The sequence below is a fragment of the Microchirus variegatus genome, assembly GCF_963457635.1.
Source record: "Microchirus variegatus genome assembly, chromosome: 2".
Classification (NCBI taxonomy): Eukaryota; Metazoa; Chordata; class Actinopteri; order Pleuronectiformes; family Soleidae; genus Microchirus; species Microchirus variegatus.
In genome coordinates this window covers 39,327,247-39,353,489 of record NC_139803.1, presented here as the reverse complement: position 1 = coordinate 39,353,489, position 26,243 = coordinate 39,327,247, and the positions used below count along the sequence as shown (strand labels likewise).

General features: G+C 40.7%; 1 protein-coding gene across 1 annotated transcript in view; it reads right to left on the bottom strand.

Annotated features, from left to right (window-relative positions):
- Positions 1-1,568: 1,568 nt before the first annotated feature.
- Positions 1,569-26,243, bottom strand: part of sorcs2 (sortilin-related VPS10 domain containing receptor 2) — a gene marked incomplete at both ends in the record, with an annotated part of 329,447 nt that continues 304,772 nt past the window's right edge. The window contains 17 exons of the mRNA XM_083910412.1: positions 1,569-1,633; positions 3,102-3,250; positions 4,803-4,905; positions 5,339-5,438; positions 5,529-5,651; positions 6,278-6,390; positions 6,525-6,648; positions 6,734-6,867; positions 7,775-7,961; positions 8,044-8,215; positions 8,547-8,666; positions 9,284-9,417; positions 9,503-9,623; positions 16,589-16,696; positions 22,129-22,220; positions 22,358-22,434; positions 24,373-24,475. Of these exons, the coding sequence (XP_083766538.1) occupies positions 1,569-1,633; positions 3,102-3,250; positions 4,803-4,905; positions 5,339-5,438; positions 5,529-5,651; positions 6,278-6,390; positions 6,525-6,648; positions 6,734-6,867; positions 7,775-7,961; positions 8,044-8,215; positions 8,547-8,666; positions 9,284-9,417; positions 9,503-9,623; positions 16,589-16,696; positions 22,129-22,220; positions 22,358-22,434; positions 24,373-24,475 (2,025 nt within the window). The remainder of the gene's footprint in view (positions 1,634-3,101; positions 3,251-4,802; positions 4,906-5,338; positions 5,439-5,528; positions 5,652-6,277; positions 6,391-6,524; positions 6,649-6,733; positions 6,868-7,774; positions 7,962-8,043; positions 8,216-8,546; positions 8,667-9,283; positions 9,418-9,502; positions 9,624-16,588; positions 16,697-22,128; positions 22,221-22,357; positions 22,435-24,372; positions 24,476-26,243) is intronic.

Below are 26,243 nucleotides of genomic sequence, written 5' to 3'. Positions count from 1 at the left end.
ATTTTGAATTTGATTGTAGTAACCGTTTTTGGCCACATTCTTACATATGGCACCTTTAAATCCAACAATTTGAATTTAAGGCCTTAAAATGTCTTAAATTCTCCTAAAATCTCATAAAAGGTCTTAAATAGAATTTTGAAAGGTCTTAAAAATCTACAATAACTACAACACAGAACTAAAGTAGGCCACCTGTGCTGCCCGGTGAGAATTTATGGAGCACCACTAGCTAGTGTGGTGCGCGCGCCGCCGCGGTGTGTTACAGCTTAGCATAGCAGCGGAGAAAACTTAAAGGGATAGTTCGGAATTTTGGACACAAGACCTATTTTCCAACTCAGCCGATGTGATGGAGACGTTTTCAAGAAATCTCATTCAGTTCTTCTAGTGGCTGAGTTCGCTGGTGCTATGGCTAGCGCAGGTTAATGGTAACTGCTAGCATGGCATTAGAAACTGAGTTGGAAAATAAGTCTTATGTCCAAAATTCCGAACTATCCCTTTAAATTGTATTCATTATGGTATTTAAAAAAAGTCTTAAATTTGACTTGTTGAAACCTGCAGAGACCCTATTATTCATCCGTCCATCTGGCTGCAGTCTGCTCAGTGCGACAGCTCGGACTTAGATGTAGGAGATATAATATAATATCTAAAATACAAAGTATGTATCCTACGGCTTTATTATCTCACAGCCTTTTCATGCTAGATTATGAAGTTTGTAAACAAAACTAAAGGAGACAGCAGTGAATCAACAGCTCCTGAGTGCCACGACGTGAAATTGCTCATTTACTCTATGGACTTTTTGGTCAGAAAAAGCCATTTAATGACAAAATAAAGTGGTGAACACAACTTAAAGTCAACATAGGATTAAATTGGCAAAGATTCGATTGGATTTTCTTTGTGATTTCAGTGAGAGCGCATCTCTATGTCTCAGGCTACGTCCAAAAACCTCAAACTGTCACTTTAAAAATCGCCTGAACACAGTGGCGTTCGGACTACACTCACTTTCAGTCACCTGCCTCGTGGGCCATGAACGATTTTAACCCCCTCTGACTGTGAACCTGACTGGAAACCAGCGCACACAGTCCAGTGTTTGATGGTTTGAGTGTCTACAAGTGCGTGGACAGTGCGCGCACACACACACACACACACATTTACTTTTCTTGTTTTGTTTTTTTTGAACACCGATGAAGAACACCTGGTGACCTGGTGCGACACCATCGTCATCTCCGGCGGAGCGTCAGTGCAGGTCTTCAGGGTTGGCTCGCAGTGATGTCAAACACTTTCGGTGAAGCAGAAGAGTCTCTCTCGTCCCCGAGCAGAAAGACACTGAGGGAAAAGGACGGAGTCGAACGGGACGTCCCTCCACCAGGCTCCGCCCCTTCCAAGGAGAAAAAAAAAATATGAAAAAAAAAAGCTGGAAATTGAAGGGTTGAAGAGGTTGTGGTGTGGAGGCAAAGTGTCCACGGAGGAGGAAAAGAAGAAGTAGAGAGAGAGTAGGAGGAAGGCAAAGTGGAGTCCCTGTGCTCGTTAGCTGGCTAGGCTAGGCTAGCTTGTTAGCGTTGTCATGGCAGCCATCAGCTGGTTAGGTAACTGTGTAGCTCTCGCGAGTTGATGCTCAGGACCACACCCGAATGGTTGCCTGGCAACAAACGTGGGGGGAGGGGAGAAGAAAGAGAACAGAGGTGAGATGCTGAGCGACACAAGCACAAACACAACTGAAGTGACGCTGTGGAGTTTGAACAAATGTGTAATTTCACCTCATATTTAACAATCATTAAGCGGCTTATTTAAAGATATTTCCACCCCCTGCACTGTTAAATACAAATGCTTTCAGCGAGTGATTTATTAGTGAAGAATAACTAGGTTTTGTGAGGAACCCTGTGAACGACATATTGCGTATCATACTGTGAGGAACTAGGTGAAACAAGTATTGTGTATCATACCGTGAGGAACTATGTGAAAAACATATTGTGTATCGTACTGTGGGAAACTATGTGTAACACGTATTGCGTATCATACTGTGAGGAACTATGTGAAACACATTGCGTATCGTACTGTGAGGAACTATGTGTAATACATATTGCGTATCGTACTGTGAGGAACCATGTGAAATACGTATTGCGTATCATACTGTGGGAAACTATGTGTAACACATATTGCGTATCATACTGTGAGGAACTATTTGAAACACGTATTGTGTATCATACTGTGAGGAACTATGTGAAATACGTATTGCGTATCGTACTGTGAGAAACTATGTGAAACACATTGCGTATCGTACTGTGAAGAACTATGTGAAACGCGTATTGTGTATCGTACTGTGGGAAACTATGTGTAACACATATTGCGTATCATACTGTGAGGAACTATGTGTAACACATATTGCGTATCGTACTGTGAGGAACTATGTGAAATACGTATTGCGTATCGTACTGTGGGAAACTATGTGTAACACATATTGCGTATCATACTGTGAGGAACTATTTGAAACAAGTATTGTGTATCATACTGTGAGGAACTATGTGAAACACGTATTGTGTATCGTACTGTGAGGAACTATTTGAAACACGTATTGTGTATCATACAGCGAGGAACTATATATATATTGCAGAGAGGAACCCTGTATATATCGTACTGTGAAGAACCCTGTGATTCCCACCCCTACTGCTAACAGTTACTGTTAAATGTTTTACATTATATCCCTTTTAATAAGATTAATAACTTTATGTCACATGTGGTGGTTTTATATCTTCTTTTTGTTTCATTTCAGTCACTAACACATTCTGCGCTGCATTACCCATCTGTATACAACCATGATGGCACATTAACATGATACGACATGCTTCGGTAATGAGATGATTTGAATCATCATGCTCGCAAATGCAACTGACGACTGCACGGCACCATGTGACCGACTTTGAAGGTCAAAGTAAATGACATGAAGGTCTTTTTGGGCAACACCGGTGATACGGAATGGAGTCAAGTGAAAAGTCATCGGGTACCTTGATGCGTGTTAGCTGCTGGTGTTAGTAGCTTGGGGTTTTAGTAGCAGTGGTTAGTGGTAGTCCTTATAAGGGAACGGAAGGCGGGGCTACCTCCTGCGTTACCTAGAGTCTGCGAGTCCAGGTCGTCGTCGATGAACTCCTCCCCCTGGATGATGTGCTGGGTGTCTTCGCTGTGGTTGACGGGGCTCGTCATTTCCTGCTCCTTCTCGTTGTGCATCTGCGCGTAGACGTTGCGGCTGCCCGGGAGCTTCCTGAAAAACAGCGGGGGATAGGCATCCTCAGTCCTAAGCCAAGGACTGTGGGATTTGTTGTTTTTGTAAGATGGGGCTCTCAGTTTTTTTTCATTTCATTTTGTTGTTGTGGTGAATATATGTGTGTTCGGGACACGAGCAGGTGCAGCTGGTGAGTTAGTCGAGTGGTGGAGGGAAAAAGAAGCATGCAGTTGTGAACACATTGTGAATCGGCTTTTTATTCGTCATGCAAGCTACAAAATGTGATGAAAGGATAAATGTGCGATAAGGGCTAACAAATATACAACAGTGTTGTCATATTACAAAGTACAAATACTTACTGTTACTGTACTTAGGTAAAAAATTCACGTATCTACTTAACTTTATGTTTATTTCTAGCAACTTTACTCCACTACATTTCCTCTAACTCTCTTTGTTACTCGTTACTACCAAATACAATAAGAAGAAGAAGAGTTGGTATTATGGTCTGTATTTATATAGAGCTTTTCTAGTCTCGATGAGCTCAACATGGGGTTAAGTGTCTTGCTCAAGGACACACATAGCCAGGAATTGAACCCACAACCTTCCACTTTTATAATACTTTTACTTCTAAAACTTAAGTACATTTTATATAAGAAAATGACTTTTGAAATGTAGTAAGTACAGTAAATGTTGTATACTTTAAGACTTTTACTTAAGTAATATTGTAAAATTGACCTCAACTTCTACCAAAGTAATTTTCTGGTAAGATACTTATACTTTTACTCAAGTATCCCTTTAAGATACTTTATACAAGACTGGTATACTGTGTTCATAGAGTGTAAATAAAACAAAGATGTAGTTTTCTGGTTTCAAAACACTCCCATTTTTAAGACTCATCTATTAATTTCTCTCTAATAATTTACAAAATTGACATCAAGCTCGACTGATGAAGATCTCAAACTAGTGACTGAGTCATTAACTCCTCAAGAAAATGTATCTGACCGTTTTAGATCAAGCGAGAATTAGGCAGATTTTCCCTTAAACCGAGTTCTTTTTGCAACTTTTGCAGAGTTGCCCCCTGGTGGCTGAGTGCTACTTACCTGGGCGTTAACTTTTAAATACAGTCAATGACAATCAATCAAATATCAATATATTACATAGATTAAGTTTTGTATAAAATAAAATCATTTCTCAAACAAAATGGAGGATGCTTTCAGTCTTGTGTTATGACAATGGCAACAATTGACAAGAGGGTGATTGACGACTGAGTAGGGATATTAAAGCTGCAGTAGGTAACTTTTTTGTAACATTTGTTACATTTGTTATTATTCTGCCTTTATGAACAAAAATAATGTAATATTATTAAAGGCTGCAATGATGATTTGATTATTTATTGATCACTAAATGATCTAAATCCTGTCTATTCCCATACTCCATAAGAATAGAAAGCATCCTAATATAAGACAACATAGCAGCCTTTCATTGCTATGTTGTAAAAATAATAAATAAAGTATTGTGTCACAAGTAATAATAGAAATAGAAATAACAGACAACATGCAGACATATCTTTTTGGGCCTGAGCTCGACTCACCTTTTGAACTTGTACAAGATGAAGGAACCAGTGGCGATGATGCTAATAAGAAAAATGACCGCAAGAGCCCAAATTCCTGGACCTCCAGCCGCTCCATGGTAACCTATTTTGACGAGCCACACAAACACACGCATGAAGAACACAACATATGTACGTATTCTGAGGAGAAAGCATAGATGATTTGCAATAAAGTGTAAAAAAAAAAAGGAATCAGGAGAGGTCAGTTAAACCACCCGTACAGATTACACAACCATGTTAAATTCAAACCCAGGTGGATTAAAAAGCACAGCACAGCACAGACAGGGTCAGACTTGAGAAGATTCAGATTAGTTAGGAAAACCAGGAAAGTAAAGAGGTGGAAAGCCGCAGGCGTATGTTTCATGAACGCACCCGTCTCTGCTGCTGCAGCTGCTGAGTCATTAGCAATTAGCCCTTGGAAATAAATCAATAACATGCAATTATCAATTTAAAAAAAACAATAAAAAAACAAGTGCAGTTATGAAAGCGGACCAAAATGACTGAGTGTAAATACTAACCTGCGTTTGGGTCAGCGAGCATGACCAGCACTTGAAGACCTCCTCGCACCACAAAGCTGACATTGTGGTCATTGAAGGCCTGGATTATGGCTGGAATTCGCTGAGGAGAAGAAAATATTCAATCAGTGGAAAGTTAAAAAAAAAAAAAAAAACTTCAGAAGTGGTTGATTTTTTTTTTATCTGACTGTACCTTATCAACAAACATGTTCTTCTTGGCTGGTTTGCTGTTCAGTGGGAGAACGTACAGGTCTGCGGTGGTGGGGAGGCCCGGCTTCACCACGGTAACCAGGGACTCCTGAGGGACACCCGTGATCTGAGGTCACACGGATAATGTGTTGAGTATAAAAATATCGATTTGTTGACACATCTTCGTCCTTCCTCGTGCAATACGATAATCGCTAAGGCAAAGCAAATATCAATATTTTAATGAATAAATGAAGGCGCTCTAAAGTAAACTGTAAGTAAACTGCCAGTCCCTGTCAGTTTCATTCACTGGGCATCACTAGTTCATGTCTCCTCAAGGTGGCGCTGCTCAAGTGAAAACGTTTTGAGGTAAAAAATGTTGAAATTGGCTCAAATTTTAGATTGCGAAAGCAGATAATGATAGGATAATGAGGAAAAAGTGGGAATACTGACTTAGAATTCCCAACTAAATTACACTGTTTTTACCAATAACAATGTCAAACAACTTAACTGAATTTCGAAAAAGCCTGTTATCTAGTTTGTTTTTATACCAACTTCCTGTCTCACATGGTCCACTGCAGAATTTAAATAATTTCAACGTACAAGAGGCAAATTCTGGACACAGTACAAGAGAAGTTTCACGACACATCAGAGATAATTGAGAGTTCCATTGAATATCGGGCCAATATACATAGATCTATGTCCTCCACTCTACGGTGTCTTAACATCAACAAAAATGTGACTTAAAGGTCCAACCTTTGCAAGTATTTTGGTGACCACTTGGCCAATGTCCTCACGCCACTCTGGGATGTTTGGGTTGAAGTGGTCCAGATTGCTGGTGAAGCTCAGAGGGATGACCTGGAAGTTATCTGGGACATGACAGAACACAGAGGAGGAGGAGTTTGCGATCATTGAACGCATTCATAGAGAAACGTTTCATTGTTAAACTGTCACGCTCAACCACAGCCTCTTTGTGTGCGCATATACACGAGATCTGCGTTACCGTAAACTCGGACAGTCCTGGTATCCTGAACCATGGATCTTCCGTTGGAGGCCTGGACGGTGACCGAAACCTCTCCGGTCTCGGGGAAACGAGTCAAAAGGCTGCTCTGCAGAGTCAGCGTCGGCTGCGGGAGACAAGAGTCACAGCAGGTTTGTCACATAGGCCTTTATAGTTGGAAAAAAACATGTGTGTGTGTTGCATCCTTTTACCTGCAGGTTGTCTCCTATCCACCAGTAGAAGACAGTCAGGTTGGCCTCAGTGGGGAGAACAATGGCCGTCAGATTCACCTCTTGGTTTCTTTCTGCAATGGGAACCACTTCCAGGTGGACTTCTTGAAGCGGCGCTATACGAGAAGCAAACGGAATTCACGAAAATCGTGTCAATCAAGTGCTACAAATAGAGAAATTGCAGTATTTAAAGAACAAATATGATTTAATCTCATATAATCTGTGTGTTTCCTGTCTGTACAGAGCTGTGTGAACTAAAATGAGGGTTATGAAACGCATGGTGGATTATTAAAAGATAGCGTCTAGCATGTAGATTATTTTTTTTTAATCCCTGTATGCGACTTTGAATGAACACTAACGTAACGTAGCTTAACAACGTTAATGAAATCTCACCCCATAAGAAGATAGAAGGTTAATAAGAGGTTTGTGTCTGTTCCTCAAGGTTTACAGTTATTCTCATGCCCTGCTCTCTTTCGGCCGCTAAATAATCCATCCGTTATTACGTCCGCTAGCTTAAATGCTAACACAGAGCAGAAGTGAGATCTGTGTCGGCCTCTGTCTTTGTTAAGAAGTACAGCCACGACTAGTTGCTGGTTTAACCGTGGCGGGCGACATATTTTAGTCTGCCTGCATGTTGGTAGACTATGAATTTTATAAGAAAAAGGTAGAACTTTGAGTTTTAAAGCTCAACAAAAACATCTCTGCTGACTGTGGTATCGCAGATCTGCCTTGTATGATGAAAGTTTAAGTGTCAGACAAAGGTAGGCGGGTAATCATTTAGAGTTATACAAAGTAAAAACAAGACCCAATCCTGTCTCGTTCACTGCAGGGGCTGAGCGTTTGAGGAAGCGAGAGAACAGAACAACATTTTCATCATCTTTTTCCTCCGGCAGTTGTAAAAATACATTTAGGTCAAAAGGGGGTGATTTCAGAAACCAAGCCTTCACTAACTCCTTTAAAAAACAAAAGATTCCAGATACAGCAAAAACATACCGGAAAACATGAGCGTCAAAGAAAACCGACCTGTGACCTGGATGTACATGGTGGCCTCGTCGTGCCCGGCCATATTCTCCGCCTTCACCGTGACCCTGTAAATGCCGGGCTTTTCGTAGCGATGCTGGATGGGTTCATCCGTCACCGTCAGGTTCTGGTAAATGGCCCGGACGCCATCGCCGAGGTCCACCTGGTACTTGGTGCTGCTGGTGTCGCCCTGGTTCGGAAAGAACGATGACGTTCGGCACATTCCGACGGGACAAACCAACAACAGGAATACACCTTTTTCGTCGCCCTACCTGTTCCTGGTGGACGATGAACGTGACGTCGTCGCCGGGCGCCACGGCGAGCATCTGCCCCTTGATGCCGACCCATAGTCCTCTAGGGGGCAGCAGCGGGCAGTTGTGCTGTTTGGCGCTCTGTTGCTTGTTTAGCCCTCCTTCGCACGCGTTTAATATCACCTTCCTGTAGCTGAAGGACAGCAGAGGAGGACAGGTGTCAAGAGTGTTTCATTTTTCCCCGTTAATTAGCTTCGCATGAACATACTGCAGTGTATGTGTTTGTATGGGTGTCTTTGTGAGGACCAAACAATTTATAAACATAGTATGGGGACTTTTTGTCTGGTCCTCACTTTCACCACATCACCCATCAAAGGGTCTTGTTGGTTTTACGGTTAGGGTTAGAACTGGGTTTAGGCTAAGGTTAGGCACTGAGTTGTGATGGTTAAGGTAAGTGGCTAGGGAATGCTTTATGTCTATGAATGTGTGTGTGTGTGTGTGTGTGTGTGTGGACATGTGCAGACCCAGTGGTGGACTCGTAGGTCTGTCCCAGGTGACAGTCTTCAGGCGGCGAATCGGGATCGTGCCAGAAGTCAGCGAAGCAGCGGTCGCCCTCCTTCTGGGACCGCTCGAAACCGTAGTCACTAAACACACACAGGGGAACAGGCAGTGTAAGATATTCGTTCAAAATTTTGTTTTGATAGCTGTATATGAATTATTACCAGAAGGTTTTTCCTATTTCATTAATGCATACTTTGCTTTGTTCAATTAAACAAGAGAGGATTAGGGCCACATGTAATTTGTAAAATGTAAAGTTTAAAAAAATAAAAGCATGAATTCTTTTTTCCTAAGAATTTGACTTTTTACTCAGAAATGTGACCTTTTTCTCAGAGATGTTGACTTTTTTCCTCAGAAATTTGACTTTTTTCTTCAGAAATTTGACTTTTTTCCCCCGCAGAAATCATTCTTTTTTTCTTGAATTAAAGTCAGAAATATAACTTCAATCTCAGAATTCGGACTCTATTAATGCTGTTTTATTATTGTTTTCTCTCAAAACATTTTATTCCAAATTCACATCTATAATTTTGTTTTTCTACTGTGCTCATATTCATGGGTTGTTTTTGTTTCCACACACACACACACCCTAAGGCATATGCTACTTTCTGCTCCAATGACCCAGTTTCCCCACTGGTCCAGTAAAGTTGAAATAAGTCATGCATATATATATATTTTTTTTTTCAAATGATTCTTTAGGCCTCACCAGTTGAAATCCCTCTCTGCACATTGACAGGGTTTCGTGACGAGAGCTGAGGTGTAGCTCTTCCCTTTGATGCAGAACGCCGTGTCCTTTCTCTTCCTGAAACTCCGCTCCTGGCCCATGATGCACTTCTCTCCCTGAAAGCAGATGCAGAAGTGCTGTGTGGAGACTTGTTTTGTTTTTTTAAAGATACAAATATACATGTGTGTTTATGCACGTTACCTGCAGATCTGTGAGCTGCCAGGAGTCGTAGTCAGACTCGGTGCACTGACGCGGGAAAGACTGCCTGAAGTCCACTTTGACCAGCTCCCAGTCTGACCTGTAGCTGATGTGACCAAACACACTGCAAACACACAACATGAACACATCATTTAACGCTCTATTCTAGTGCTTCTCAAACCTTTTTATAACAATACAGTGGCGTAAAAAGAAACCTAATTCAGTTCCCCCTTTTGTCCACTAGATGGTAATGTTGAACAGCGCAAGACACAACACATTACCATGAGTTTTGTTGTTTTAAAGCAGAATAGTCTTTTCCCACTTGTTTCTCTGTGACGCGATTCGGCGTTTTCATTCTTCTTTATGAGTTGAGATGCTTTATTTAAAGCTGCAGTTATGAAAAATCATGTAGAGACAGCAAATTACACGATTCCAGGGCTAAAAATGAACTATGGCCTCATGCGTCATGCTGGTATTGTGCGCTAAGGACTTGAGAAATCTGTCGCCGAGTCTTTTCTAAAACGGTTGAATTCACAGTGAATATTTTTCCCTTTTTTAAAAAACACAGCAACATTTAAGAGTGCTTGAAATACTCATTACATTCTGTAGTCATTTTGTATTTTTGTCTGAAGTATGAATGAAATTCAAGAGTCATTCTGACCTCAGTCTGCCTCTCTACGCGAGGGAAATCATTTGTTATGAACAAGAAGATCAACGAGAGAGATATTAGTTCAGTTTGTTCGTCACTACATTGAACTTTTTACCAGTCTGACACTTGCATGTGACAAGTTTCTGGGCAAATGCCTTTCATAATTAATCAGGATGTAACTGACAATTTACATAAAGTTTGCCGTGCGCACTTTGCATTACCGTAATTACGCGACGGTTTGTGCCATCGTTAAGATTCCAGCGGTTTCCTACGGCTGAGAAGGGGCACGATAAAGCAAACGTGGGGTTATTACGGTAACTTTACTCGCGCTGTCGCGGGAAGCCGACGGATCAGCATCTTTGTCACCAGAGAGGAGAGAGTTAGAAAAACGCCTGTGCAAAGTTTTCTATTTAACTCACACTATTTTAACATGCAGTAAATTGTAAATAACGGCCACATATTGAAGGTTATTCTGGAAAAATGGGCAAAAGCACTTACTCACAGGTCATTTTCTGGCCCTTTTATGGTGAAAATAAGACATTGTGTTAGCTTAAGACTGTGGCGTAGATACACTACCGTTCAAAGGTTTGGGCTCACTTGGAAATGTCCTTATTTTTGAAGGAAAAGCACTTTTTTTCAATGAATATAACATTAAATGAATAAGAAATACACTCTATACATTGTTAATGTGGTAAACGACTATTCTAGCTGCAAACGTCTGGTTTTTAAATGGAATATCTACATAGGTGTATAGAGGCCCATTTCCAGTGTTCTAATGGTACATTGTGTTTGCTAATAGCGTTAGAAGGCTATTGGATGATTAGAAAACCCTTGTGCAATGATGTTAGCACAGCTGAAAACAGCAAAGTTCGAAGGGCAAAATGATTATTTGGAATAAAATTCATTATTTCTAATGTCTTAACTATAATTCTATTCATTTTGCAACTCTTTTGATGAATAAAAGTGTGACTTTTAATGGAAAAAACACAAAAAAATTGTATAGGTGACCCCAAAGCTTTGAACGGTAGTGTATATCACGAAATGTCAGCAAGTAAAACTAAAACAATCTATGTTTTGTGTTGTTGTATGAAGGAGGAAATGCAGTGTGCAAACACCAGTCCATTAAAGTGTGTACTGCTCACTTTGTTCTCACACAGAGCCAACTCATCAGTGTGAAGTTAAAAAAAAATCAGCTCTATTGCTTTGTTGGTTTGTCAGATCCAGCCAGCCTCTGAGTTAATTTAGCACTTTTCCTTTTTGTTTTTGAACAGCCACTCCAGAGCCCTAAGAGCTCCATTAGTGGACAAACAGCACCCCAATCAGCTCAATGCAAACAAATCAACACTCATTAACAGTCGGGAATTTGTTGCTTTAGTTCCTCTCATTAAAAACACAGAGTTGAGGAGGAGCAAACATTACCAGCTCTGTGTTTACAAGCGATTTTTTTCCCCGAGAAATTGTGTTGTTAAATTATCTTAAAGATTCCACTGAGAAGACACTGTTTTTGCCAGAGTGTGAAAGTAAACGAGGAACTAAACTCGCGCTCGCTGATATTTGACCAGCTGTCATTAGTATGAGTGGTGGGCGATCTCTGTTCTTTCCACCTGTCCTTGGCGCTAAGTCACTGCTCAAAGACTTCATTATGGGATGGCGGCGGGGGCCACGCGCCGTGAGAAATCGAACGCAGCGGTGAGGGGGAAAAAAAAAAGAGAAAAAAAAAAAAGACCTTGGCTAATCTGTCAGACATGATCTGCCCTTAGCACAGCACTGTGGCTGCTGACCCTATCTCACTAAGACAGATGGACAATGTGTGGACATGAATACATACACTCTGTGGCCACTTTATTAGGTACACCTGTTCAACTGGTCCTTAAAGCAAGTATCTCGCCAGCTTTTCACATTCTAGGGCTGACATTAAGTCCAAAAATGACATCTGAAAGATTCTGCTGCCTACAATACTTCTACTCGAGACTTTTCAGATGCTCAGGTGTCCTACATAGGCTGTCGCCTAAGGCGCCATCTACTGGAGAAGAAAAATATAATAAGAATCTGCAGATGAGAAACCTACGTCGCTTAACAAATGAACATATCAAATAATATAATAACAGTTAAGACAGAACAGAGTGAGTGTATGGAAGTCCAGAAGTGTCACAATTAAATGATCTGTGTAGAATTTTCTATATTCATTACTGTTAGAGCTGCAACTAAGGGTTATTTTCGCAATCGATTAAGCTGTCGATCATTTTCACGCTTAATGGTTTGGTCCATATAATGTTAAAAAAAACGTTGATCGGTGTTTGTCAAACTTGGAAATGACGATGTTCTGGAATGTCTTGTTTTAGTCCACAAACAAAAAATAACTCAGTTTTAATGCTTTGTTTGTTATGTGGAGCAAAGAAACGAAGAAAATATTCACATTTAAGAAGCTAAAACAATCAGAAATCTTGTTTTAATCATGAAAAAAGTCAAAATAGTTAATGATTAATTTAATAATCGATTAATTGTTTCAGCTCTAATTCTAGCCCTATTCTAAACTTCACCGTTGACGTCCATACTATATAGTGTTACATTCATATTAACTAGCTTTGTTTTTCTGAGGCGTTACTTAAAAATTTGTTTCTCAAAACCACTTTGGTTTAGCTTAGACAGTCTTATGCGCTTCTACACTGTAGATTTTGAACTTCAACAGGTTTTTAACTTATTGGCTGATGATGACATCCATAGATGTCAACTCAAATATAACGGTTCACTGCCAATGACGTCTGATGAAAGAAGAGAGTCTACTCTTTCTTTTGGTAGTTTTGGTGTTTACATCGTCATAGAACACACACCATTTTGTGGGTCTGGGAAAATCAGTCAAAATGCTGTAAATTGCTTTGGCAATTCTGCACTGAAAATGGCAGCCAATGAGTTAAAGTTTGAATTTGAAGATGTGTGTGTGAAGGGTGTGAAGGGACAGTCCTATTACAGGCCTAAATGCATGACTTGGCATGGTCAAGATGACCTGCTGAAGTTTAAACTGTGGTCAAAATGTCTTGTTGATGCCAGACGTCAGAGGAGAAATAAGTATTTATCTTGTCTAACTGCTGAACGCCCACTTTTTTCCACCTCTCCATCCATTTGCAGGCATCTTTCTTTTCTCGAATAATGTGCTTCAAAGCACGCGGCCTTCTTAGCAGATTACAGCTGGAAGCCCCGGCCTTATCTCTGGGCGAAGGGCCTGCAGAGCCTGAGATGATGCGACAAGTCTCACTCCGGCAAAACGCAGCGATGGAGAGATTGAGTTCTGAGAGACGAGGACAGTCCTCAGAGATACGAAACTGTTGACGCCGACATCAACAGTTTGGCTTTGAAAAGTGCTGATTGCTGAGATTTAGTGCCCAGTCTTCTCAAGATTTTTTTTTTTTGTTATCTTAGTTATTACTCAAGTCAAAGCAGTGGAGCAGTGGCAAATATCTGTAACTCAGCTTTTGTCTATATGTTCAGCCTCATGTCTGCTGCACTTTGAGTCACTCAGGCAAAAATAACAGTGCTTAGAGACAGCCCAAGCCTTTAGGGGGCCCTTAGCTGACTATTAGTGCAATATACATCTATAATATATCATGTTCAACCCTTGTTTATACTGTAAAATAGGCCTTACTGTATATATTGGGGTAAGTGTGTATAATGTACATCCTATTTTAACTTTTTATAGTCTTATTGTTAATATCTTTCTATATTGGACTTTTACAATGAAATTTTTATAATGGAAATGCATGTTTATTATTTATTATCTTTATTGTGCATCACAACTTGCAGATCACAGTGGATCTACAATGGCGCAGCACTGTTAGTCACAAAAAATACGGTAATAATCTTAACAAAATTCAACTTGCGTGCCGGATTCGACCCTCTAGTGGGCCAGTTCTGGCCATTGGGCCGTACGTTTGACACCCCTGCTATAAACAGTGTCACTCTTGTATTAATTTGCACTCTTATATTCAATAAATATGGTGATTCTGAACTCAATTAATTCATCAAGTAGACCAGTTGAATGACTTTGGTTTTTAAAACTTTTTAGAACAAACTCACACGTAATAAGCAATATTCAACTTCAAAATAAAACCAAACAACTTAAGATAAACACTATTTAAAAATCAAAATATATCTCTCTATACATGTCTTTAATAAGTTTTCCTCACACACCACTGTGGGCCCCCTGGTGGTCTGGAGGCCCCCCAAGCACCTGCTTAGTTTACTTACGCCTTGGGCCGGCTCTGACAGTGCTTAGGTTAGTTTTTTGTCTTTTTTTAAAATGTCCAAACTGAGTCTTACTGTATTTTTTTTTGGGGCAAAAAAAAAATGTTAAAGCTAAAAAAGCCTTCAGCCAAACTGAGTGGGTATCTTTGTCCCAGTAGTCACACATGCAGTTTTACTCATTTGCCTCGAAGCATCGTCCTCGACCAACAGCTCTGACAAGGGAACAGAAAAGATGGGGGAAAAACTCACACTGAACTTTTGGAAAGTAACTCATTCCAGTCGTCGGTAACTTTTCTTTACCAACAACGTACGAGAGGATTTAATGATCACGCCCCAACAAAAGTCACAAAATATAATATTTTGCTTAGCGTCGGAGCAGTGTGACCATCTGGAGTTGCTTCGGCTCAGCTGGACAATGTTATGTGCCCGGGAAATCTAGGACGTACGATGTCGGGATTCATCGCCTCAGATGGTTCAAGAAGAAACATGACATCACTTTTCACACATGGATTAACCACCGCTGTGCTGGATTAAGACCAACTCTGCCATCCTAAGAGGTTGGTGTATCTGTGGATTTAAATAAATGTTGTGACACTGCATAAGCTCATTAAAACCGCCAATGTGTGCTGCAATCAAGCTCAAGGTGGTGCAACATCATACTGAGTAGGTGTATACTCCAAAGGCGAGAGGGCTCATATAAATAATATATCCACGGGACGAACTATAAATTTGTTTTGCAATTCATGTAATAAATCCAACAACCGGCATCCTATTAACAGAGCACAATGTTTTTAATAAGAACAAAATGAGCCTGGTGGAGCCCGAGCAGAGAGAGAGAGACACACACGCAAACACTGTGAGCCACAGTGCATGAATACAGAGCAGAACCACAGTAATAAAATGTCAGAGAGGAGAAAAGCCAGATGGGGAGAGGAGGGTAGAGGGCAGGCACTAGCTCTGCTCTCCCATCAACCTCTGCTGTAACGGCAATCAAAAACCTCTGGAGGTGAAAGGAGGAGAAAATCAGGAGTGAGGCCAGTTGGGAATTACAGTGACGGCGAGAGAGAGAGAGAAACTGGAACGTCGTCACGAGAAGCGTAAAGAACCCCGGGGTTAAACTATCTGCTGCACAGAACCTCCAGTCTGGTGTCGTTCCAACCAAAGTGGACAGGGTCGTACATGTGGGCTCATGTTTGCGGAACCAAAATCATGGCAATTTTAACCAGAAATTAGGTTAACGATGACCTGGTTAGGGCACGCGGTTGTGTAGTGGTTTGCATTCTTGCCTTTGCATGAGTTTGCACGATCTCTCTGGTGACCATTCGCACCTATCGCAGCTGGGATTGGCACCAGCGTCGAATGATATCGAATGAGAGACTTTATTGATTATTTAATATGGAAATAGGGTTAGGGTTACCCTATCCCTAGGGCTAGGGTTACCCACCCGAAGGTGGATTATTGAAACTGATGAATCTGTACTACATTATTTATATTTCTAGCAACTTTTACATTTACTCCACTACATTTCCTCTAACAATCTTAGTTAGTTAGGGTAACCCTAGCCCTAGGGCTACCCACCCTAGGGCTAGGGTTACCCACCCTAAGGTGGTTTATTGAAATTGATGAATCTGTACATCATTATTTATATTTCGAGCAACTTTTACATTTAGTCCACTTCATTTCGTCTAACAATCTTAGTTAGTTAGGGTAACCCTAACCCTAGGGCTAGGGTTACCCACCTGAAGGTGGCTTATTGAAATTGATGAATCTGTACTAAATTATTCATATTTCCAGCAACTTTTACATTTACTCCACTACATTTCCTCTAACAATCTTAGTTAGTTAGGGTAACCCTAACCCCACCCAAAGGTGGTTTATTGAAAGTGATGAATCTGTACTAAATTATTCATATTTCTAGCAACTTTTACTCCACTACATTTCCTCTAACAATCTCACTTAGATCCAAGACAAAGAAGATAAATATTTGGTATTTTATGGGTTTTTCTAGTCTTTGATGACCACTCAACGCGCACCTTTCAAACCTGTACACACATTGCCCAAAGACGACTCGCTCTATCACACGTTGGCTTTCCATTACCCGGAGAAACGCAAGACCCTTAAGTTTCAGAGTCTTTTCCAGCACAACTGCAACATTTTCCAAATTTAGACCAAGCCGTGAAAAAACAAGAGATGCCACTCACGTCATGACCAGTGTCTCGTCTCCCGGCTCGCTCAGGAGTCCGTCGACGAACACCGAGGTGCTGGTGAAGTTGTGGACGGTCCACGTCTGTCCTTCGTCGATGCTAAACCTGCGGACAAACGGGAAGTGTGTGAGAACTGAGATTTTGATTACAAACTACGTTTCTGAGGGAAAAGGAATTCGCCCCAAAGGGTGACATTTCATTGAAATAACATCAAGGACATGATTATTATCTGAAATTCATGTGTGAAAAAAAAAAAAAAAAACACTTTCATTTCAAACAAAACCACCTTTTGTGGCATTTGTCATTATACTGCCGTATTTTTTCTCCAACAATACAAGAAATACAAATCTGTGAAATGTTGGTTCAATCACTTGCAATAGTTTGAATGAATTTGTGTATATAAGGCTTTCTTTGGAAGTTTTCCCTCGTCTTTGCTATGAATACAATATAATAAAAACACAACGGATTGTTATTATGAATCATGTTTAAAGTGACTGCTTTACATTGTTGTCAGGAAACTATTTATATCCATCCTGTGTAAGAATCGGACACTGTGCTCCAGTGAGAGAGCGATGGAGGGGGGAATCAATTTAAAATCGAGCAGTTTGTTGCTCAGACTGGAGGCTGTGTGTGTGTGTGTGTCTGTGTGTGTGTGTGTGATAATGATGTGCTAACAAGGACTGCAATGTGATAATGAGCAGGTAAACATGCGCTTACACGAATACACAGTGGGGACACGGAGCTATACTTAACTGCGTTTTTGAATAAAGCACTCGTTTCAAAACTCAGACTTCATGACGGCGACCCGCATCCATCCGTTTTATTTTGACGAGGTGCGTGCGAGGCAGATTTATATTCCAGTAAGATCATTTGCTCTCTCATCATCCTCCACTTCGTCTCACACACTTCACACACTGGTAGAGCGAAATTGGATTAAGACGGAACGAGAGATAAGGCGACTGTCATCATTATTAGGATTATTTCATTTATTATTTGCCTCATTTTCTACAGTCAAAATTCCTCAGACGATTACACCATTTCTACCACCAGAGGACGCTTCTGCACCTCTGGTGGTACCATAGTTTGAGAACCATGGATTTAGACACAAAAATCACAACATCAATCAATCAGTGATTGTCAAACCTGGAAATGATGTTCTCGAATGTCCAAAATGATACGGCTCGTTTCAGCTCTATCATTTTTTTTATTATTAGCAAACAAATCAACTGCATGCATGGTACATGAATTGCAATTTAATGTATATTTTTAATTAAAAAAAAAAAAAAAAAAAAATTTAATTGGAAAATTCTGTCAATTTGTTTAGGAACCCCAAAATAAATCTCCCACGACCCACCAATCACTGAACTTTTGTCTCCTGTGTGGATTTCACCACATTTTTCCTCACTGAGAACACCTGACATTATTCATACGGCGATAATAAGTGAGTCTGTGTGAGGTAATAACACAAAATCCGTGCTCATTCTCGGTGAAAACGTGGCAGCCAAGCCCCAGATTTTTATCCATATAACACTAACCTCGCACTATTGAAACTGCGGTTCTATTCAGAGTGAATAGATTCTCTGTATGTCTGTGCCATTATTGTACGAAATTGACAATGAAGCTTTTTGAACCATGAACAAAAGGCACTCATAGAATCCACTTAGGTTCACGTACAATGGCTAAAGAAAAGGTTTGCAGCTATATACAGTACTTTGTCATTGAACTGGTGTTTCCAAGTGGAAACTTAAGTTTGTGGAATTTGAATAAAGCACGTGTTTAGATAGAGAATTCTTGCTAATGATTCATATCACATCATTTTTATCTCTCTCTCTCTTGAGCAACGCATTTATTCAGTCACCCCATAAATCATCTACTGGACATAGACAGCCGTCTACGTGCCCATGTCCCCAGTCTCCGATCCAATTATATCTCATTTCCTCCAAGTAATATTGAGGTATTATTAGAAATGGATTGAGTGATAACCCTGTAATCAAATAGATTAGTGGGCAAAAACGTATAACTATGCTGCACGCCAATCACCAGGCACCGTAATCCATTTCCTCTGCGCTGTGAAGAAACCTAAAACAAGACTTTTTTTCCCCCCCCCCCCGTCTAATCATAAATGATGAATGTACGCGACACAATCCAATCAGAGCCGCCGTGTTTTGTGGCGGTGTCTCATTTCGTAAGACAGCGAGAGCTTTTTTTTAAAAAATCAAGTGATATAAATGTGTGGTGTGAGCCGAAGAGTATAATAAAATAATTAGTGTGTGTAAATGCACTTTTCAAAATGGCTGTGACTGTGGCTATGGTTGGTTTAATTATTATCACAGAGACTGAAGGAGAGACGAGTGGCCAGTCTCGCTTGGAGGGCGCGGATCGATTGCGTTGAGTGTTTTGGGTCAACAAGTCTTCAGATCAGGGACTCTCCTCTTACCTCCTTTCACGCTGCAGCTTGCCATGCCCTCAGATGTGTGTGAGTGCTATTTTGAGGTTCGATGGGAAAATGTATTATTTAACATTACAGCAGAGAGAGTTTAATTTGTGTGTGTGAAGCAAGAAAGGCAGGACGTTTCGGTCCAAGATGTGTTTGCATGGCGAAACGTCTTGCTTTTGGAATCCGAGTTTCTGTTTTTGAAGTCCTGAGATTCGCAATTTGGCTGAAGTTCATCTGCGACCAGGCTCTTCTTGAGCAATTATCACCTGTCAATCACACTGGTGTCCACTCATAATGTGCTTATTAGGGCCCGAGCAAGCACCCAATGGTGCGAGGATCTATTGGTATTCCTGGAATTCCGCATTTTTGAGTTACCAAACATCGGTGAAATTGGACAAAAATTGGCACGCAAATCAGAAGTGGTGGGAACAATGGAAATGCGTAAAAACGTGTGCAAAACGTCTCATTAGCGCCCACAGAGGTGAAACCTGGTAGGACAAAGTAGTACCAAATTCCACCCAAAAAATAGTTTTGTAATTGAACGAACTTGTCTGTGCATGTTTATCGTACAAACATAACAAAAAAAAATGTGTCAATGTGTACTAGACACATCAAAGATGAAAAGTTACCAAATGCTCTCGCGGATTTAAAAGGGCGTCGCTACGGCAACCATCGGAATATTGGGAATTTTGACAATTTTGACAATTCGGCCACAAAAGTGCCCTGTTACTTTGAATACATTGACCGATTGGCTCGAAACTTCATACGTGACACAAGAGACTGACCCTGAACTTGTCTCCGAACATTAACCTGACCCAAAACCAAGCTAGCTATTTTAAATTTAGCCACCATATCACCAAAAAAACAGGAAGTGGCCTGTAACTTTGCAGTTCATTGAGCGATCTGATGTGAGATTGGAGACCCGGCCAGAAAACATGAGCACATGAAAACTGAGTCAAGGGCCTAGCGCCACCTGCTGGCAGGGCGGCTGCTGCAAGGGCCAGCACAATGCTGGATGCAGCTTTATTTGTCCGTTTTTCTCAAAACATAATTTACAAAATTGACATCATGTTTTATTGAAGGCATAAAACTAATGATTGAGACCATTAACTCCACAATAAACTGTCAACCGACATTATAAATTAAGTTAAATTTTCCCATAGACATTCATTTAAAGAGTCGAAGTCGCCTACGCTCTTCAGTATATTCTCATTTACTGCTTAGCTGTTAAATATGTCAACCAATCATAGGTGTTTTTTTTTTCAAATGATTACAGTATTGCAAAGGCTAGACACTTATGTCTGTTTCGACGTTTTTATTTTATTAACCGATATTAGGACATAAACAGTGTTTCAGGATCAAATTACCAACCCAAGCTTAGGATAAAATAATGGTTTACTCAAGGTTTAAAATGCCTGGGACATTTGCGATTACATAATAATTAAACTGCCCTACTTATTTTTGTTTTTAGTTACATCTGTATTTACTGTACATGTTCCTGTATTCCCACATAAAGCTACAAATGTCAAATTAAAACCAAAGGACTGTCACTTAGTGAGGCTTTCGTGTCCCTATTGAAGTGAAGCAGAAAACTTCCCACTTTTGATGTGGTCAAAGGCTTCAAACTTTAAAAAGACCACTAAATTAGGTTTTACAGTCGGACACAAAAGTGTGCGGTGTGACAAAAACGCCAGTGGTTGCACATTTACAACAGAGACGAGTGAGAACCAGCTGGACTGAGACTTTTACTGAACTTGTAATGAGCGAATTTGTAAAAAAAAAAAACTACTGTCGTAACATTTTCTGGTCCATCATTAGTTTCTTGGCGTCAGAACAATGCACAGCTGAAATGTGTTGCTCACACACACACACACACAGACACACAAACACTGTTCTCTAATAATGGTGCAGCCGGGAAAGAGAAATATCAGGAGCCATGAAACTACAGCGAGAGGAGAGTTTCTGTCTCTCTCAGCACCTAATGAGGTGATAACATTTTGGATAATGGAGTAGTTAAAAGTTGTCTTTTCATACGTAACACCTTCTCTATCTCTTTCTCTTTCTCGGCCGCTGTCGTGTGAGATGTTTTCCACAACATTTTGCAAAGCCCTTGAGGTTTATCGATTGAGAGAAGGTTGGAGAAAGAGAGAGGACGTGAAAGACAACACTCCACCGAGAGAGAGACGGATGAGGACTCATCCGAAAAGGTCATTTGATTCAGGTCTGTGATAAATGTTTTTCTGAGCACTTCCTTATCTACGCGTTCTCATTATTTCATCCATATTTATTGAAGTGAGCGAGATAACATCTCGCCGAGAATGAAATTGTCCGCATGAGCAGTGTGTGTCTGTGTGTAATGGGGGTTTCGTCAATGATTTTGAAGGGTACAGAGGGGTGGTTTACAGATCTTCCCTGTATTTGACGGTTAGGGGGAACAAAACATGCTTTTATATAGTTTTCGGTGACCAAATCGCTTTTTATTTTCCTTAAAATTTCGTCTAATTTGTTTACTTATAGTGCAGTTTAGTGTGGTGCTTTTAATTAACCAACCCGCACAAAGTAATACGCAGCAGAAAGACAGATTTAATAACTAGCTGCAGTGAGTAGTCATTTATATTTTATATTTTTTTGCATGTATTTATCCTTAACAATAAACTAAACTAAGGAAATAGAATAATATCACATATAGATAACCCCATGACCTACCTGTTGCCATTAGGTGGCACTATTTTAACTATGTCACAATACTGGAACTTCCATTATTGTACATAATATAATTTTTCTTTGTTTTGTCAAACATGCTAAGTTTAGGGCATAATTAGTAATTAATGCTTGATTTGCCATAACTTCCCAACTTCCTGTTTTCAAAAGAAAGTATTTCCTGTTGCTGGTTGATCACATTTGTGAAGTTTGAGGTCGATTGGGCAATAAAATATGATATTTTGGAGAATAAAAACAACAATGACTAAACAAAAGGCAATAGTAGCATCACAAAAGTCAGTGTTTGTGTTGCAAAACCTGAAATAAGTTGCATAAAATCCATCATATCACAGATAAAGTATGTATGACACTGAAGATTTGAACTAAGTCAGGTTCTTACTTGAGTATCTTCAGAGGAATGGATGTGTCCTTAATGGCAACGATGACGCCACCGTGGTCCAGGTACAGGATGTGATGCTCCTCCTCAAAAACCTTCAAAGAAAAGATGAACTTTCAGCAGGTGAACTGGAGATGAGAAGGTTAAAAAGAAACCTGGACAGACGATAAGTCGGGTTGAGCGGCTTTCACGAGAATGGACAGTAAAAGACGGACAGGAGGACATGAAGTACCTGTCTCCACGTCTTCCCGCAGTCGGAGGTGATGTACATCTCTTCCTTGTACTCCACCAACTTGGAGCCAAGGTTACCTGAAGGGAAAGACGGGAGAATTGAAAGCTTCAAGCACCGAGGCAACAAAAGACAGTGAAGAATCGCACACAGTCAAGAAGGCAGACGACTAAACCTTAGAACACTTTTTATTACTTTAATTCGCTATTTTACATCTGACCAGATGAGACCAGACGGTGCCTTGAAGAGCTGCATAAATTGAGAAAGTATTGCACAGCGAAGAAGAAAGGTTGAGGTCGATTGAAGGCTGCTACGGAAAACAGACGTCACACAGGCGTTCGGCTTTTGTTACCGTTACAATACACAATGATGTGAAAGTAAAAACAACCAAAAAAAAGAGTAACTTTAATTTATAAAGTCAAATGATTAAGTTAACCTTGGTCAAAAATAGAGTTTGCTTTCGTTAAACACTAAAACTTCATGATAAATAAATATTTAAAAGAAGAAAAAGCTCAATTCACGATTCACATTTCAACATCGCCTTCTCATGACCTCACAGTAATAGCTAGCTAGCAGTAGCTAATGCAAACGATGAAGCCATGGCGTCTTTGGGCTAAGTTGGCTAAATTTGGGCTAACCTGGCTAAATGAAATATTGTATGTTTTAAAACACGATTACTCAGTTTAATAGTTTAAAAGTTTAATATAGAAAATAATCAACAGACAAATTGATTACGAATCTACAATCTTCTTGCTACATCGCTAGCCAAGACACACGCTGCTCTGCTAACCTCTGATAGCTAACACTAGCCTCTGACTCTTTATGGGTTTGTTTTTAGTGTGACCAGGTCAAAGGAGCTCGGTTTGTAAGAACACACGGAGCTACTTTTTCCTTTATCGAGCACGTCTCCTCAATAAACCTCTATTCTGTGCAAACAGTTCACATGGTCGGGCTAAAACGTGTCACTCCCCCAGACACGAACCTCCATTTACCCTGGGAAGAGCTCTGACACAGCGGTAAGTATACCTCCGGTGCACTCCTTCATGCCTGAGCACTCAAACACTCAGAAGAGTTCATTGAACCAACGGCAATTTTATTTATTAAACCTCTTGCTGTGTTTGTTTATATGGGGACATTTCTAATAGAAAGACAAAAACCCCCCGAGGCCCCGTACACTGAGTAAGGATACAGTCAAAGAGCTGGCTATTTAACAAGCCTTTATACAGTGTGTTTAGGGTGTTTGCATCTCACAGGAACTTGGAACTCTTAATTAGTCGAGAATTTTTTCAGATCAGCTTCAGCTGGAGGAAGGGACTTTCTCAACACAATGGAAACGGCGAGTAACATAAGTGTAGATCGATTGGCCAAACTAGGAAGTCATTTGTTTGGGGTCACTTAGAAATGTCCTTATGTCTGTAGGAAAAACCCTTTTTTCAATGATTATAACAGTAAATGAATAAGAAATACACTATATACATTGTTAATGTAAACGACTATTCTAGCTGCAAATGTCTGTTTTTTTAATGGAATATGTACATAGGTGTATAGAGGCCCATTTCCAGTGTTCTAATGGTACATTGTGTTTGCTAATCGCGTTAGAAGGCTATTGGGTGATGAGAAAACCCTTGTGCAATGATGTTAGCACAGCTGAAAACTGTTTTTCTGGTTCTTTTTGCTAATTATTTGGAATAAAAATCATTATTTCTAATCTTGTCAATGTCTTGACTATAAGTTCTGAGTTCACACACAGACATGCAGTGCAGAGACAGGTGGACTGACTGTAACTCAAGCACTCAACGTCTTCAACTGTATAAAATTCACATAAAATTTGAAATTCCATCAACCCAGTCTGCCCCCCTGAAGCAGTAAACCTCGGGGAAAAAACACTTTAGCTTTAGCCTCAAGGTAATTTTTCCCACTCGTCATGTGACTTTTGTTGGCCTGACGTGACACATTCGGAGGTTTGTACTTGGTACATGGTCACGCCATAAAACACTCGTGTTGCTATGGAGACTCACCGGCTCCCATGATTAGCCCCGGAGCCGAGTCTTTGGTGTGCACCGTCCCAGACACGTAGGGGTTGTCCGCCCAGCGAAGGTGCAGGTGGAGGTGACAGTCGGGCTGCAGGGTGGAGACACAAGGACAGCATTTAATGTTTCAGGTGTATCATCAAGTGTCCTTGAGTACGTGGGAAAGAATTAGCTTCGGCATCTTCGGGTAACTGTTTTCGGCGACAAGAAGACACTCACACTTTGCTCAGTCATATTTAATGAGTCTTAGCTGCACAGACACGCGATAATCCCACGGCAAACACAGCTCACAGCGATAGGCGTCAAACTTAATGCAGTGAGAGATATTTAACGTGACCTAATTAATTTCAAATGAGAGAATCAGACAAGAGACTCTTGAATGCAAACACTGACCTGCAGACAGTGCTGGGGACTCAATATGGAAAGATGAATTTTTAATAATAGTGGTTTACAATGAAGCTGCATTACACCATTACTATGATTATTTATTACTAGGAGTGATAGAAAATCTTGAAAACACAGCAAGTCCTTCAGGGAAAGGACGTGGATGTTTATAAAAGGCTGAAAAAATTGACGTCCCTATGAAGGACAATCTTAACTCCTCAGTACACCAAGACATTTTTAGACAATGCTATGCGTCCGACTTCCAACAGTTTGAGTAAGGCCCTTTTATTTCAACACGACTGAAAGCAAGGACTATAAAGGCACGGTTTTGACAAGATTGGTGTGGAAGAACTGGAATGGCCCGCAGAGACCTGACCTCGACCCCATAGAGCACCTTTGGGATGAACTGGATCAGTGCCTGACCTCGTAAACGCTCTACATAATGAATGGGCACGAATTCCTGTAGAAACACTTCGAGGAAAGTCTTCATTTGCTCAGTTTTCGGGCCAGCAAACAACAGTTTTTCAAACACCATAGTCACAAAGAACAACACATTTGAACTTAACGACGGAGGCGACAGCGGATCGACAACTCCTGTGTGCTGTGATGTAAAATCCCAAGGCTGATCGTAAGCCTCCGTAAAATCGGAGAATGTGGAGACGTGATATAAGCGATGTAAATAAAAGAGCGACAGAGTGACAGAATCACACAACTGTACACAAACCCGAGTTATAAATCCCGTGCCTTTCAGTGAGGCTGTAACGTTTTACGAGTTTCATAAACCATACTATGTTCGTTGTGTGTGTGAAAGTACGCTAACAGACAGGCGGCAGCACTGACACAATCGATTTAAATCTCAGTCCCTCAGTAGAGCTGCTTAAAAGCAGCGCGTAAACATATATTAAATGACTTGTAACACACGAGTGCGTGTCGTTATATTACAATACTTACTCTCTCTAGTGTGGCATAATTGTCAGTGTCGAGTGCTTTGTGTGGTTCCAAGGGTTTGGACATTCTAAGGGTGGACCTCTGTATGTCACTACATCTGTCAGGTGGTGAGGTAATAGACATGGGTGACAGTAGGAGCCTGATACTGTGACACATTAGATAGTAAATCCAATATCTGGGCCCCGTCTCGCTTCTCTGATTTGTGATGTCAGTCAGGTGACGAGTGCGGCGCCAGTTTTTCAAAGTAAAACCATCTCTCTCTCACTCCCCCCCCCCCCCCCACCACCAAGGTTAATATTCTGAGGTATAGATGAAGCTAAAGGGAATATAAGAGTTATCAGGTGTGTACGTCTCAGCGATGGCAAAGGTGTCTGGATTTTTTCCCTGATATCTATGTCTTCTTTCATATCTGTCAGATGGCGAGTTGTGAGTTGTGGTTTCAATAAAGGGGACCAGACTAACTCCGCTTCACCTCGCCGAATAGCATGATGGATATCGAACTGTGGGAGACTGCAGGTGGAAACCAG